The 17315-nt window shown below is 38.1% G+C and overlaps 2 protein-coding genes across 5 annotated transcripts in view; both read right to left on the reverse strand.

Annotated features, from left to right (window-relative positions):
• Window positions 1-7712, reverse strand: part of LOC132104232 (pumilio homolog 1-like) — a 32050-nt gene extending 24338 nt beyond the window's left edge. For all 3 annotated transcript variants that reach the window (XM_059509549.1, XM_059509548.1, XM_059509547.1), the window contains exon 1: window positions 7573-7712. The gene's annotated coding sequence lies outside the window, so the exon portion shown is untranslated. The remainder of the gene's footprint in view (window positions 1-7572) is intronic.
• Window positions 7713-10945: 3233 nt separating this feature from the next.
• On the reverse strand, window positions 10946-16780 carry LOC132104233 (sodium/potassium-transporting ATPase subunit beta-1-interacting protein 1). Of its 2 annotated transcripts, XM_059509550.1 has the most exons (8): window positions 16690-16780; window positions 16177-16492; window positions 14711-14848; window positions 14477-14557; window positions 13874-14071; window positions 13701-13761; window positions 13530-13611; window positions 10946-11762 (listed from the first exon to the last, which is right to left on the reverse strand). In XM_059509550.1, exons 2-8 carry the CDS (start codon window positions 16228-16230, stop codon window positions 11753-11755), a joined length of 624 nt encoding a protein of 207 aa, XP_059365533.1. In that variant the 5' UTR covers window positions 16231-16492; window positions 16690-16780; the 3' UTR covers window positions 10946-11752. The 2 variants fall into 2 exon arrangements, with proteins under 2 accessions (XP_059365533.1, XP_059365534.1); XM_059509551.1 differs by lacking the exons at window positions 16177-16492; window positions 16690-16780 and having other exon boundaries at window positions 14477-14579; window positions 14711-14842.
• Between the last annotated feature and the right edge of the window lie 535 nt (window positions 16781-17315).

Here is a 17315-nt window from a genome sequence, read left to right on the forward strand (position 1 = left end):
CTGTCAACGAATATTCTAAATTCGAATATGTATTCGAATAGTTTAAAAAAAACGAATTTCGAAGGTGAAAATTAATATTCGAATAAAAAAAAAATGTGGAAAAAAAGGCCCGCGGTAGTAGAGGCGTGATTGTCTGCTTTGTGCATCTCTCGCCGCAAGCACTTTGTCTGCAACACGACAAGAGGCCATAACGGATAAAATAATTTCGTTCATTAGTAAGGACATGAGACTGATCAGTATCGCGGATGGGGCACGCTTCGGGGAGTTCTTTCAAGCAATGCATCCGAGGTTTGATTATTTATCGTTTCATGTCAAGGAAAAGTTCCATGTTTACCACAGCACAGCACAGCTCGCTCGTGGCATTCAATGTCAGTTCTATATGCTGTAAAACTTCAATTAATATTAATAATATTGGTTTCAATCACTGAATGAAGCCTGCTATATTTGGGACAACAGTCGCAACCTTAAATTGCTTGCACAAAAATTTGTTTGTTCTAAAACCATTATGCGCAGAGAACGTGAGGGTGAGAGAGCGTGAGGTCTGCAGTCTTGGCCATTAGTTGATTTCCTTGTTTTTGTGTAGGTAATACGTTGTCATATACGTTTAAACTTAAATAGACTATCTATACAAGTAGTTATGTCTCTTTGTATTATTTTTGCCTGTTATTGACGTAATGCGCGTCATTGACAACATGCGCCACCAGATGTTCGAATATTCGTGTATTTTTTAGAGGGAATATTCGAACGTCAATTTTGAGCAATTTTGACAGCCCTACTGTATAGACAGACTGAGATAACTGTGCACACAGCACTCTAGTAATTCCGAGGGCTCCCTGCATCAGAACAAAATTCATCCAACACCTACTTTAAATGATAAACGTGGTCCAATAAACTAGCATATTAGGCAAGACTGGTCAAAACTATGAGTCAAATAAATTTGCAATATGACAGGTTGAAGCCCACTGAGCAAACTACCACAGGACAGCTTCATGAATCACACTTCTTGGTGAACTGGTGGCTAATTAATAGGAATTTGAACAAACTAAATTGTATGTTTTCATATGATCTGCTTATTATGCCCCACTGATGGTTAGGTTTAGGGGAGGACCTTCATCCTTAGTTTTTTTTTTCCCCTAAAAATTATGTTTCCAGTAGGGCTGTAGCTATCGAATATTTTAGTAATCGAGTATTCTACCAAAAATTCCATCGATTAATCGAGTAATCGGATAAAATGTGTTTTTGCTTAATTAAAGTGCAATATTAATTATGCAAGAGATAATAAGACTCCTGGGTCTCTTAAAATGAACAACTAAGTTTCCTTTTTAGAATATTTTTTTTTAATGCATAGAATGCAATGCATACATCAAAAATAAACATTTAATTAGTACCCATTGTTTCTCTGTCTGTACTTGTACTGTGAAAAATGACAAAGTTGACAGATGAATTAAGTGCATTTAAGTGTTTTAATAAAGCATTTTCTGAGAAGAACATTAAACACATAAAACATTAATTTAATTTATCTTTTAATTATTGAAAATTAAGCAAACTTAACTTTTTGGTACTAAACCGCAATAACTAAACAGGACTTTTATTTTGACGGGTTGACGTACCTTTACAGTTCTGTGTATGTGATGTTACGCTAGTTTTACTCAAATCAAACGGTCAAATGCTCATGAAGTGACTCTCAGTGCAGTTCTGGAGCAGTTACATGACCTGCGGTGCGCTTGCGGCATTCTGAAAAGTTGAGATGTTTTTAACTCGATGCGGTGCGGATGTGCCTGTAAAAAACGACCGCGTCGCTTCCATTATGAGCGCGCATACCGCGCGCCTACATTTGAAATAACGAACTTGAGCGCGCAAAAGACGCGATATGTGAACGGCCCCTTATGCGTGTGTGTGCCCCGCGCTCGTTCTTGTTGTGTGTGTGTGACTGACAGACAGCCTCCGTGGCGCGCATGAGAGATCTCGCAGATTTTACAGACAAACGTCTTAATATCATCGCAAATTAGAAAAGTTTGGTAAGATAAAATGTGATTGCCAAATATCAACCTTTAATTCTAACCAACTTTAATAGCATAACTTATTTAATTTTTAAAGAAATGGATGTACAATTCAGATTATCACCATAATTCATAAATTAACTTTCTGGCTAAAATAATATATGTCATATTACTTCATTTACAGTTTACATATTTATTTACATTCTAAAATAATCTCTGGGCACTTACTGTGTGCTTTGCATAAAATGTTCATTGTTTAATTTGAGCTTCATTTTGCATGACTTGTAAATCAGTGTACTTTGAACTTTTCACATCCAGCTTCTGATTACGGTTTAAATCACAAACAGTAAAGGTGTAAATCTTTTTTTTTTTTTTTCAGATTTCAAATAAGATGGACTGGAAGTGCAGGGCCAGTAGAAAGATCCATCATTCCCATTATACCAATATTTTACTTCATATTGTATCTCTTGCTTAATATATCACACGAAGTGGGGTTAGTTTTACAAAATTCTCTTTTGTCTGATTTTGCAGAGTACAAACTTGTTACAGATGAGAACTTGCCCCACAAACTTTAAGCACGACTGGACTACCACCACCTAGCTCGTTTGATGACAATTTCTCTGCTCATGTCAACGGATCAGAGCGTTCAAACTGCACATGGTAAAAGATGCAAAAGATGTGAACAGAAAAGGTTAGAAATAGAAAGCGAAATTTTTTTTATCTCTAGCGCATGAGCATAGCGAGATTTGTGAGTGCTCGGGACACAGTTTAACCCCCAATTTCCACCAGATGCGTAACGGCTGCGTTACGGCTCCGCTGCGTGACAGCTCCGTGTTCCGTCGTCCGTCAATACCCACCAGGTCCGTATTTGTTGCAGAACGGCTGCGGTCATGACTGACAGCTGACGTCACGATGCCCCATGTAATCTCGCGAAATTCTGGTGTGATCGCGCGATATGTAGTTTCTATCAACAGAACTACCAAACCAGGAACAGTTTTCCATCCGAAGGAGTATAGGATAGAACGTCTCCGGTTACTATCGTAACCTTTTCTTTTCTCTTTTCATTTCTTCATCGATCGTGTCAACGGGGTTAAAACTTCAACAAGCCTGTCTCCGCCCATTATGACGTTTTCAAGGTGTAGTGTAGGGAAATATGAGCGCGGTGTATTTTATTTTGAAAATTAAACGGATCTTTTATTTTGTTTCTGGCTGTTCTGTTTTGTCACTCGACTTCCTGTCCTGCGTACTCTGCCCTGTAGTGCTGCGGAGCGCTCCGGCATCCGGCAAAAATAGAAGCTCTGCGTATCTGCTCCGGAGGGCTGCGGATCACCGGAGTCGGAACGCAGCTGTAACGCATTCAGTGGAAATACACTCATTGACTTTAATGGAAACCTATTGACTCCGCCGCCGTGCCGGAGCCGTAACGCAGCCGTTACGCATCTGGTGGAAATTGGGGGTAAGCGAGAGGAGAGACACGTTTTAATTGCGCACTCTCCCTCCAGGTGAGAGCAGCGTGTATCTGAGCCCACCCATCTAGTTTTGTGCGAGATCAAAGGAAATCTGTGTGCAAACGGAGAGATTCGTGCTTGCACATTATTTTAATGTGCTTTTGTACATTATATTAATGTGCTTTTGCACTACAATGAGCTCTCGACATTTGTCATTAAAATAACGGCATACTTCAGGGAGTAATGCAAATGGATGACCAAAAAATAAAAAAAATTTGGATACAGGATTTTTTTTTTCTTTTTATGTCTAGACATTTTGTCACACCTTTACTTAGGGATTATTTTGATTTATGTCGGTTTTAGAGACATGTTACAAATTTTTGATAAAGCTCTAATTGGTTTTCTTTTGAAATCGTTTCAAATTCACACTGAATGCATTTATGACTGTAAATCATATCTGTGTGTGTCAAAATCATGATTAAAATCGCAATCGCTAAATTTCTCAAAGAATCGCAACAGGTCCATATCGCACAGCCCTAGCTGATACATTTTAAAATATTTATAAAAATTTTACATTCAGACTTACAAAAAGACTAATTTGAGAACTCAAAAATAAGTTAATTAGCTATATTTTATGTTAATTGCAATCAAAATGTAAAGTTAGGTTACTCAGTACTTCAAATTGGGAGTAATTAACATGCATGAGTATAACAAACACAAAGCCTAATAGTTTTGTTTACTTAAAATTAGAGACTTTTTTTAATTGATGGAACTGATTTCCTCAACTTTTTGGGGTTTACAGTGTAAAGCAAAAACCATTGATTAAAACACCTGCATATGGAAAAAACTAATTCGACTCCCACACTTATGACTTAATGGAAAAGAAGTAAAATCCCATTATGAGAGCAACAGAAATCCCCCAAGTGAAAAGTGAAAGTGACATTCAGACATGGTGACCCATACTCAGAATTCGTGCTCTGCATTTAACCCATCCGAAGTGCACACACACAGAGCAGTGAACACACACACTGTGAGCACACACCCGGAGCAGTGGGCAGTAGGGATGCACCGAATATTCGGCCACCGAAGATTTTTGGCCGAAAATGGCCCAAAAGAGCATTTTCGGTTTTTGGCCGAAAGACTTTTATCACCGAAACAACACGGCCGAAATGTTGTGATGATGACGCAAACAGAAACCGCGACCTGAACGTGCACCTGCATAGCGCAGACCACGAGCTCCCCGCGACATTCACTTCACACCAGTGAGAACATTCTCTCTCTTCTTATTCCTTTATTTGCAGCACTAAAGCGTCTCCTAACAAAGAGATTGAGACGGACCACGAAGTGAGAACAAAGAAAGGTACAGTCTTATAGAGTCTGTTAGCACACGTCTCACTGAGATCTTTTCGGATCCTCTGCACTTCATCGCGAATGTGCTTGATCCGCGTTATAAAGATCATTACTTGGATGCGGAAATAAGGCAGCGCGCACGAGAAATGATACAGGCCGCGCTGGATGCGGAGAACCCGCGTGGAGACGGAGAAGCGCCAAGCGCAGGAGACAGATCAGAGCGCGGAAAAAAGACTCGTCTCTTGGCATTCACCCTCGTTGTCTGATATTTTCAGTGAAATTCTGCAAGAAAGTGCCTCAAATAATAATACATTGGCTATTGTTCTAGTTCTTAGGCTACTATAAATGTGACATTTTATTTACAGTAGCCTATATATATATATATATATATATATATATATATATACACACACATATATATACATATACATACATAATATCAGATTGTAGCCATATTTCTGCTAGATTTTCTGCTAGATTTCTGCTTTAATTTGATAAAACAAATTATTTATGCCCTGCCCCTATTTAAATACACTCTCTCAAATATTTCTCAAATGTCAGGCAGATGACAAGCTCAACTGCTCAACAGCTAGATGGTTATCTGTCTGAAGTCCCCATCCCCAGAAGTGATAACAGTCTTGCCTACTGGAGAAGTAATGCACTTTCTAGTCCTACAGAGAACAATTTCAAATGCACTTGACCTAAATGCACTTTGTTTTTATGAGAGAACAGTTCATTTTAAAACCTTTCTGCAGGCCAGTAGGCCTGTACATTATTATTTAATATTCACATGAGTGGGATACATTTTTAGTTTGAATTTTATTTTATACTGTGCATTGTTGTGTGCTTAATAAATATTGCATAATTTGTAATTATGTATTTTTATGTTTTTTATAATTTATGTAATTGTAATTATCTTTGAAACTTTAATATTAATTTATGCAATTGCAATGTCTTAATTTTAGTAAAGTTAGTACATGGTCATAGCAATAAATGCAATGGAATAATTGGCATAATTTCTTTCGGTGTTTCGGCCTTGGTTTTCTCTTTTTCGGTTTTCGGTTTCGGCCAAGAATTTTCATTTCGGTGCATCACTAGTGGGCAGCCATTTATGCTGCGGCGCCCGGCGAGCAGTTGGGGGTTCGATGCCTTGCTCAAGGGCACCTAAGTCATGGTATTGAGGGTGGAGAGAGCACTGTACATTCACTCCCCCCACGTACAATTCCTGCCGGCCCGAGACTAGAACTCACAACCCTTCGATTGCGAGTCCAACTCTCTAACCATTAGGCCACGACTTTCCCAGGGTTCCCAGGGTTCCCAGGTGCAGGGTCAGACTGAAACTCCCCTTCACAATCATCTCACTATTAGCCTCTCTATTGAACTTAACATCTATCTTGCTCTGACACTCATCCCAGGTATAAAGTGCAACAGACAGTCTGCTGAAGTCAAAATCTCATTAATTTTCTTCATAAGGTAATTGATTTTTAACAGCAACTTCTAAACCATAAAGGCAGACCTACTGTGAGTTATGAGGTTGCTATTCAATGGGATATGATTAGTTACAGCCATTAGCCTGCATTTTCACATCTTATTTCATAAATAATCACATAAAAAAAGGAATCCTATTCCTATTACCATGAAGCACTGCAAAATATGTAGACAGCCTCTCTACAATTTCAAGTTACTTAAATATCTGTATGGATAAGATGCATATTTTGCATTAAATGTTTATATATAGAACCCACATTTTTTTACAAAAAATTTAGTAGTTTTATATTTCTCCATTTTTTTTATTAGACTTCATGCTTCATGGCATTGGGATGAGATTATAGTTCTTCCCTCAGTAAGTGTCTTTTTGTTTAATTCAAATAAACAAATATTTTGCTTAAAATCAAAAGTTATGTTGTGAACTATCTAAAGACTTTTTTCATCCGTATGGGAAAAATAATTACAGTACCAAGGCCACTGAAAAAGTGAGTGGAAAGTTATAATAAGTATTGACATAATGGCTGTCTCATCAAACTATCTACACAGACGTGTGAAGACTCATGTGACGCCTAAAAAAGTTTTTAGACCCAGCCATTGTGTCGTAGATTACAAGCACTTCACAGTCGCCTGTAGCCTGATCAGGTTCGCCATTACATGACCCAAGCGCCAGAGACACCCGGAAACAAGCGCTCCTGAGCTCGGACACCTCCCGGAAGTGGGCCTAGATACCGTAACTGTTGCCTATGATCAAAGCATGTGTATGCATGACGATAACACAAACAGGTAACAAAAGAAGAGCGCCTTTGTCCACTAGTAAACCACAGGAGGAGAAGAGCGTTCGCTGTCACTAACGGCGTCTATGAACCCGTTGACATCAGACGCTCGTCAAACAGACGCGGTTAGATGAATTGTCAGGCATTAATTCACGACATGGGAATGGGTGAGGGGCGGAACTGTCTGGCAAGGCTTAGATGAAACGTTTTAATGACTGTTACACGGTGAAACCAACACAAACGGGTATGTGACCGCACGGACCGGTGCCCCTGACTACGCGGGCCGGCTCTGCGCTATTCTACAGGTCCTCATCCCGTTAACAAAAGGCCCGGGCCGTCTGGACAGGAAGAGCACTACAGCAGGAGGAAGACCGGGGAGAGGAGGGGGAGCTACAGCCTTATAACAAAGCCCTCAAAATCACTCGCTACGCCTCATAACGCCGACATATAAACACGCAATAAGCTAAAACGGTTCTGGATGAAGAGTCGGTTTCAGAACCGAGGGTTACTCACAGGTGGAGGATGCGGATGGTGACGGATTACAGCTCCGGTTTGCAGCAGCTCCCTAGCTCTCACACCGACAACATGGCGGCCCAATCCAAGCAGATGCGCGCGGGGCATTATGGGTACAATGAAAAGGAGCGCGTGCGGTTCATTGCGCCAAGAGGGGAGTGTCGTCCTTTGTTGTGCTCGAGACTCATAAAACAATGTACAGATTTACAGGCGTTCACAGAGTGTGATATACATCCCAACACAGTGAGCCAATGCCGCGTTTTGAAAGTAGCCTACAGTACTGATTTTTTGTTTTAATATCTCTTATTTTGGACACGACCCATTTATTCTCAGTTTCACATGTGAGCACGTTTTTACTCCAAAAATCTTACCTGGTCTGATTTTTTTCTTCTGCCTGGTTATTGATTGTCCATTTTTATAAAATGAGATACAGTACATTACATTTATTAAGCTATGTTCATAATAGTCTTTTTATTCAAATATGATAGTAATGCCAACAAATTGTTTTGTTTAATAAAATATTCAGAAGTCTACAATTTTCTAATTTATTTTATTGTAAATTAAACATGATTCAGAATGCAACCACTGACATTTACTTTGTATTATAATCTCACTATTTATGATTAATAAATACTTTTTTTTGCCTCTACAAAGTTGCAAAAACCATAGGGCAGAAAAGATGCATGCACAAACAGAAACGACCCTCTGTTCAAAATGTGACCACTGTCATGTTTACATGTATCATAATCTTAATATCTTAGTAAAACAATATTAATAATACGGTAATTTTAGACCCTTTAAAAATTAAATGTACCAAATATTGTAGTTATATGTATAATACATCTGAGGGATTGTTATGCTTTTATTATAATCTACAGAGTGGCAGATGGTTTGGTGAATAGGGTAAAAATGTATAGAAATTGATATCACCATTTCCCCAGTTGATTATTCATAGTATAGAAATTGTTTTGTGTTACAAGTTTTCTGAAATGTTGTTTAAAAATGCACTTCACTTACACTTCCAGAACAGAAATCTGAACATTGGATAAAGCCAGGTTTAAAATTATTGTTTCATTTTGTTTACATACAACCCGAATTCCGGAAAAGTTGGGACGTTTTTTAAATTTTAGTAAATTAAAACTAAAAGACTTTCAAATCACATGAGCCAATATTTTATTCACAATAGAACATAGATAACATAGCAAATGTTTAAACTGAGAAAGTTTACAATTTTATGCACAAAATGAGCTCATTTCAATTTTGATTTCTGCTACAGGTCTCAAAATAGTTGGGACGGGGCATGTTTACCATGGTGTAGCATCTCCTTTTCTTTTCAAAACAGTTTGAAGACGTCTGGGCATTGAGGCTATGAGTTGCTGGAGTTTTGCTGTTGGAATTTGGTCCCATTCTTGCCTTATATAGATTTCCAGCTGCTGAAGAGTTCGTGGTCGTCTTTGACGTATTTTTCGTTTAATGATGTGCCAAATTTTCTCTATAGGTGAAAGATCTGGACTGCAGGCAGGCCAGGTTAGCACCCGGACTCTTCTACGACGAAGCCATGCTGTTGTTATAGCTGCAGTATGTGGTTTTGCATTGTCCTGCTGAAATAAACAAGGCCTTCCCTGAAATAGACGTTGTTTGGAGGGAAGCATATGTTGCTCTAAAACCTTTATATACCTTTCAGCATTCACAGAGCCTTCCAAAACATGCAAGCTGCCCATACCGTATGCACTTATGCACCCCCATACCATCAGAGATGCTGGCTTTTGAACTGAACGCTGATAACATGCTGGAAGGTCTCCCTCCTCTTTAGCCCGGAGGACACGGCGTCCGTGATTTCCAACAAGAATGTCAAATTTGGACTCGTCTGACCATAAAACACTATTCCACTTTGAAATAGTCCATTTTAATTGAGCCTTGGCCCACAGGACACGACGGCGCTTCTGGACCATGTTCACATATGGCTTCCTTTTTGCATGATAGAGCTTTAGTTGGCATCTGCTGATGGCACGGCAGATTGTGTTTACCGACAGTGGTTTCTGAAAGTATTCCTGGGCCTATTTAGTAATGTCATTGACACAATCATGCCGATGAGTGATGCAGTGTCGTCTGAGAGCCTGAAGACCACGGGCATCCAATAAAGGTCTCCGGCCTTGTCCCTTACGCACAGAGATTTCTCCAGTTTCTCTGAATCTTTTGATGATGTTATGCACTGTAGATGATGAGATTTGCAAAGCCTTTGCAATTTGACGTTGAGGAACATTGTTTTTAAAGTAATTTTTAATAACAAAATTAACAATTTTTTTACGCAGTCTTTCACAGATTGGAGAGCCTCTGCCCATCTTTACTTCTGAGAGACTCTGCTTCTCTAAGACAAAGCTTTTATAGCTAATCATGTTACAGACCTGATATCAATTAACTTAATTAATCACTAGATGTTCTCCCAGCTGAATCTTTTCAAAACTGCTTGCTTTTTTAGCCATTTGTTGCCCCCGTGCCAACTTTTTTGAGACCTGTAGCAGGCATTACATTTTAAATGAGCTAATTAAGTGGATAAAAGTGTAAAATTTCTCAGTTTAAACATTTGCTACGTTATCTATGTTCTATTGTGAATAAAATATTGGCTCATGTGATTTGAAATTCCTTTAGTTTTCATTTTATTAAAATTTAAAAAACGTCCCAACTTTTCCGGAATTCGAGTTGTATTACAGTTTTTAAAGAGAAGATTTTGGAAATCTCTTTTTAACTCCATAAATCAGAAAATATTGTTATGTACTGACATATAATAGATACTGTAATTGACATCTACAGATGCAAATAGACCAAGTGTATTCAAAAGAACACTTAAATGTGTATTTTGGATGTTTTCCTTCCACTAGACTGACGGAAGGCATGTTATGAAAGCAAAATAGTCCAAAACTAATGCACGGGGGGAAAAAAATTTTGCTTGTAGTTTTTTGCTTTAAACGTAAATTTGGTCACATTTTTTTTAAGGAATGTATCTTTTCTCTCTATAACAGCTGCAAAAACCACAAGGTAGTACAAAAGATGCACGTTGTTCATTATTAACTGCACTCATTCTAAAATAACAGGCTGTTTGAAATATGAGCAGCTACTTAACTGCCTTTGTGTAAAGAGCATGAGGACATTGGCTGTGAGTGATCTTTTGCAAATGACGTTCAATGAGATAAAACTGGTCTGTCCACTGTCTTCCTATCTGATTCACAGCTCTCCCTAGGGAGCACCAGTTTTACACACAACCCTGTGAAATACCCTGTTTTATCCTCATCCATATGTATTTGAGAGAATAAAATTGGTGTTTTATTTCACACAAGTCCTCTGCGGTGCACTTATAAGTAACCAAGACAAAGAATAATCTAGAAAGAGTTTATTATGTTGAACAACTTTCAGGTGTGTCCCTCTAGCACCCACACACACACACTCCCTCTCTCTCACTCACACAAACACAGCCTTCCTGGAACAAGTATTGTACATCAACATACATTCATTCTAAGTTTGTGATCAAATAAACATTTATGGCAAGTCAAATTATGCTAGGTGCATGTGTACAAATCAATATTTGCTGTCCGTGTACATTGACACAATCAAAAACACACATTCATGCACGCAGACGCATGGGGGCCAGCCAGAGGCACAACTACTCTGTCATGAGTTTTTACATGCATAATGTCCTACAGCATTCCCCAAATACACATCTACCCAACCTAAAACATTCATCTAACACATTACATTATATTGTCTTATATCAGAGTATAAACAATCTTTCTCCCACACACACACACACACACACACCAGAAAGAGCTGAACGGGTAGCTCCGGGATGTGTTCAAAGATCACCTGGGTCAAAGGTTGGGCGCCTTGTGAATACACAAACATATACAAAGGTCTATGTACTCAAACACACACACACACACAAGATCTGATACTGTCTTCAAGTCCTATTTAATAATGCTTGTCTCAATGAGGCTTTAAGCATCTTGTTGTGGACCTGTCCATATGCTTGCTCTCTTTCCAGAGCTCTGGCTGGTGCTGCACTATAGATTTTCTCCAATAGAGGGAAACAGAGTTCAAGAGATACAGACGTTGAAGCTGGTAGAACATTTCCCACAATGCAGAGGACTTAATCTCTCAGAGATAAGCAGCTTTTTTCCTCTGGTTTCTATCCAGCCCTGCATATGTATAAAAGAATGTACAAAAATTACAAAGAGACACAAAGTGAGGTTTCTAAAGAAATAGGCTGTTTGTTGTTGCTGTTTGTACATAGTTACAACAGCAGAATGACCAAACATGGCAAAATGAGCAGTATACAACAGAACACACTACAATTAATTCCAAATCCCAAGCACTATCAGCAGCACTTTTAACCTTTTTCTTGACTTACAAATTAATGCCCAGCTTATTATTGAGGCATTTTTACACAAAATAAATGAATTAATGATAACAGATAATAAGTAGATGAGTGATAAAAAGTAAACTAATAAATGAAAAAAAAAGAAATGATAAAAGAAACAAATAATAACACATTTCCTGGACATCGCTTGCTTAGGGCTCTATGAAATCAGTTTTATTTTTTCCTAAATTCCGTTTAATTTTTTTCCAAATTCCGTTTTTCATTTTTCTAGATTCCGTTTTTTTTTCTTCATTTGAATTTTTATTGACTCTAATTATTTCAAATCAGGAAACTTTTTCTTTACATTTTCACATCAAAAATTAAGTTTAGGGTCCTGTGAAATGTTGTATGTTTTCTTCACCATATGTTTTATAGTTACCTAATACATTGTTTTAGAATGTCTAATTATTAGAATGCATAAAAACAACTTAATTTTTTTTTTCTTACAGTAGCCTTGTGGAATGTTTTTTTTTCACCCTCAGAAATTCTGTTGTGTTTTTACATTTTTCTAGTTATCAAATGAAGGCATAAAACATTAATTTATCTTTTAATTACTGAAAATTAATCAAACATTATTTTTTAGTTAAACAAATTGGATTTACTATTAAAATTAAAACATGGAAGAAATGTGTGATTATTTCTTAAAACTAATGTTTGTTTCTTTTTAGAAGTAGTAGGCTATGTACATTCTGCTGAACAACAGTAATGCATTTCTGCCAAATACTTGTCTTTAAACTAAACTGGACTTTTATTTTGACGGGTTGCCATGAATACCTTTACAGATCTTTGATATGAAGTTAGTTTTTCCGGATATAAGTCCATATCGTGATTTGATTTAAATCTAATGACCTACTTTTTATTAATTCATTAAATTGTGACAAATTCCATGACAATCCACATTAAACTGTGAATTCCATTTTTAGGACTGGATTCTGGGATTCCGTCCGCGTTTACTGCATCACGAAAATCATAGGGCCCTACTTGCTGAATTAAACAAGAAAAGTTTTATAACACCATGTCACTATATTTATTTATTTTTAATGTTCATAATTCCATGGTGCATCTTTCCATTATGGCATCACTTTTTGGATAATGTACTGCCTGACTCTATGGACAGGATAGCTGTGCACCCCCTCCCCTCCTTTATTTTTTACATTTTGTATTTGTGTTATGTATTATTTTTTACTGTTTTATTGAATGTAATTAGTTGGGGTTTGGTAATTGGGGTTATGATACTATATTGCAGAATTGTATCTTGTGGCAAGTTTGTCATTTGTGCACTTGGTATTCCATGTAAACTATGAATAATAAAAATAATTTTAAATATATAAATACCTAATATAAACAAAAAAAGACAACATTTATTTTGTAAAAGAAACTTGTTAACTAGTTTTACTGTTGTGAACAGTGTCTTCACACACTATATTTTAAAAGTTAAAAACTATATTTCTAGAGACTATGAATTTTTAAAAAGAGTACAATTTTTAATTAAATAATGGTTTTGATTTTTGAAAATGCGAAATTTAATGTAGCTATGTGTACTTACGTATAGATAGGCTGCAGCTGTAAGTGAGAACTCTTTTGTGGAGGCTGGTAACTATACGAGTCCAGTCCACCAGTGAAATCAACTGCAACAGAGTGAGAGGACTCAAAACTCAAGCATTTTAAAGGCACTGTAACTCACTTTCAGGTTCTAACAAAAGCCCAGAATTCTTACAGCTGTCCTCATCATCCAGTAAGACTTTACTAACATAGCAGGCATAAACAAATCCAAAGAGCTGAAACACAGAACAAAATATGTTCTAATCAGTCATCCTACTTCTCTGCCAAACATTCATGTGCACATACTTTTGTAACTGAAAAGAAAAGAGATCAAATGTAAGTACTCACTGCAAGAAACACTTGCAAGGCTGAGCTGACCACCTCTATGTATTGGTAGTCTAGTAGGCAGCCACTGACAGTGATCACATGATGATCCTGAGGAGCCAATGGTGAGTCAGGTACTGGAGTAACTAAGCAACCAGGCCCATTCTCCATCCACCAGGAACGATGAAGCGATGTGTTAAATGTCATTAGGAAATCCCTGTCCTTCACCAGAACACAAACAGGATTTAAAAGGCAAAAATACCCTAATCATGAACTCAACATCGACTACTTTCTTAATCCAAATTCTTGGTTTTTCCAAAGAAAAAATGCTTCAGTAATTTAAAGAAGCCCTATTATCATTTTGGATAATGTTAACTGATAAACTCCACTATTTTGCAGGATGCCTGCTTTTCAGGATTAATACAATTCCCAATTAACAAAATAAAATAAAATGTCCTTTCTTTCATAAATACAGTAAAAAAAGGGTTTATGAATGCTGTTTTATGTTGATTCTTCAGATTAAAGAATAACAAGGCACAGAATCAAACATTTAATCAGACTCTTTGGTGTATTAACACAATGACTTCTCATAGACTGGAGTCTGGACCATTGCAGTAAATCACCTACCTGTGACAGGTGACCAACTTCCAGGTAAAAGCAGATGATAAAAGAGTTCCAGCCAACCCAGACCACAAGCCACACAGCATACTGAAAGTGACAGACATGCATACTTTATATGTGCACATATAAAAAATATATTAATGAATGCATACGAGACATGTAAAGACAATGCAAATAGCAAACCAATTTTCAGCTGTAGATGCAAAATGTGAGCAAAAACAAATGTGCTCTTTTTCCTACCAGTATAAGATATCTGGAGCGGATTTGCACAGTTGCAAACACTCCCAAAATGATGGCAATGATATGGAGGAAATTGGCAAGGATGGGAGCCCACTGAAATCCCAAAAAGTCAAACACCTGCCTCTGTAATGCAGCGACCTGTGAACAAACCAAGAACACTTCACATACACAACCATTTCAAGATTACAAAAATGTACACATGCATGCACAAAAAGAACAAAGAACATCTAGTCATCGAACCTTGTCCAATGTCTTTGCAGACTTCAAAATGAGCTATAATGGGTTTATTTAGGCAAACATCAGACAGGCAAAACAAGCTTGTGCCTGCAGACTCCCAAGTTATATTGGCAGGAAAATGGTACACAAAGTCTGGTATTGCTGGCTACTATTCCTGGCAGGAATTAACATGTGCAGCATTCATCCAAGAAACAGCCCAGTACACGACTGCACATTAATTACATGCAGGAGAGATGGAAAATTCTTCAGAGAAGGATCATCAGCCACAGGGACTCTGTGCCTGAAAGCTCAGATGATCTTTGTACACTCGAATGTCCATCATAGAAAAAGTACTTCACATTCTCTGCCGCTCGCATGTGGGTTTATTAAATACTTTGGCAAATTTGATGATGGAGTCTACAGACTCTGCTTTGCTGTTGTGGTGGGTTAGTTTTGCCAAACCTCCAACCCTCTTATGCTTGCCAAAGTTGCATTTATAAAAAAAAAATGTACTGTAAAAAAAGTAATATTGTAAAATATTATTACAATTAAAATAGAATGTATTCATGTGATGGCAAAGCTAAATATATGCACAATATTAATATCTTTCAAAAATAGTACAAATAATCATAATAATTAATTCAAACTTTTGAAGAGAAGTGCACTTTAAATAGTTAAATTCTAACTTAATTTGTCTTAATCTGTATGGAAATATATATATATATTTATTTATTTATTTTTTTTTTTTTTTTTGACTATCACTGAATGTGAAAAGCCTAATAAGAATCAAAAGATTCCAACTATGAGGCACTACCTGTTATCACTGAATCAGCAGTACAGGCTGCAGTGGACCATTAAACTCACTAAAGCCAATGGCAAATAAATACAAATATTGTCTCCACACACATAGGAGCAATCCCAAGGCTCAGAGCTGCAGCTGTTTCCATGGAAACTGCCTGGAGCCCCAGCTCACAGCCCTCTGAAAAAAGAGCAACTTCCTCCCTCGGGAGCCCCCACATCTGTGCTACACAAATCATGCAACAAATCATGCATATGCATACATATCTGGGGCATGAAGTATCTCCAAGAAAAGTTTTGACTGGCCTCCTAAGAAATGGGAAAGAGGACACCTTCTCCCTTGGCTTCACCCCTCCCAAATCAGAACCCCAGTGTCCTGTCCCACAACCCCTCTATATATTTTTCCCCAGGAAAGAGTAAATTTGACTTGAACATGAACAAGACTTTCTTACCAGCTGCAGGCAGCAGATGACCACCAGCGTGCACCTCCCGTCGCACCGACCCATGCTCTCGCGCTTGAGGCACGGCTTGGGCCCCGCGAGGCGTCGGGAGAAAGCGGAGTCCCCAGTGAGGTCCAGCGTCTTGCTTCACGATTATCGTTCACAACATCAAGAAGCCCACCGGGCCGCGTGCATGCTTCGGTGCGTAGATGCTTTCGGTTGGCTGTCGGTCATCCCGGATTTCCTCCGCTGAACTGTCCTAACCGAAGCGTCCTACATACAGCCCCGTTGAGGTACCAGATCCTAGCGAATCTGCCACACCTTCATTCTGTACCGGGTACCAAGCGCAGACAAACCCAAAATAACACAAAGAACAGAGGGAGAGTCAGCGAGCAGCAACTGGCAGAAATGAGCATCATATGATAAACATCAGACGGAGCGCGCGCGGGTGGTGTAAGGGCGCGAGGTAAGAAAATAACGCAAATGAAATCTGGAGTGAGCACAAAGCGAGCCTTTGTGACTTACAGTGAGGTCCGGTATTCGTCTTCCCGAGCTGATGTGCAGTCAGGGGTCTCAGACTGGCGCTGTAGCTTGAGCAACCATCCTTCCGCTCCGGTGTTCTGTCGATTTGTCCTATCTCGTCAGATTTTCCAACCGTAGCGCAAAATTTTAGCTATATCTATCGATATATCCTACCTCATCGAAAAATCCTACTGCGTACTACTGCTTCGCTCCTGTGACTATACGTAAAGTAACTTTATCGAAGATTCTTATTAGGCAATGGTATATGCTATTTACAGTACCAAGAACATCATCAGATTGTCCTAAACATGTAGGTTGATTTTACAGCGCAAAATACCTCATCATATTGTCCTACCACTATAAAATAAACATGTAGGATGATTTTACAGCGAAACAATCCTTATTATAATAAACCTAACCCAGATTATTACAAAAAAATTTTCAATGGACATACTTCATTTACAAATTCTCTTCCCTGTTCTGAGAGAATTCTCTGGGGACAGCCATGTCTAAAAATAATGGAACAGAAATGTCTTACAACTTCAGCTGCTGTCTTTGCTTTTAAAGGAAAGGCCTCAACCCACTCTGAGAAGTAGTCTGTAGCTGTTAGGATATATTGAAAGCCTTCT

The sequence above is a fragment of the Carassius carassius genome, chromosome 25, assembly GCF_963082965.1.
Source record: "Carassius carassius chromosome 25, fCarCar2.1, whole genome shotgun sequence".
NCBI classification, from domain to species: domain Eukaryota; kingdom Metazoa; phylum Chordata; class Actinopteri; order Cypriniformes; family Cyprinidae; genus Carassius; species Carassius carassius.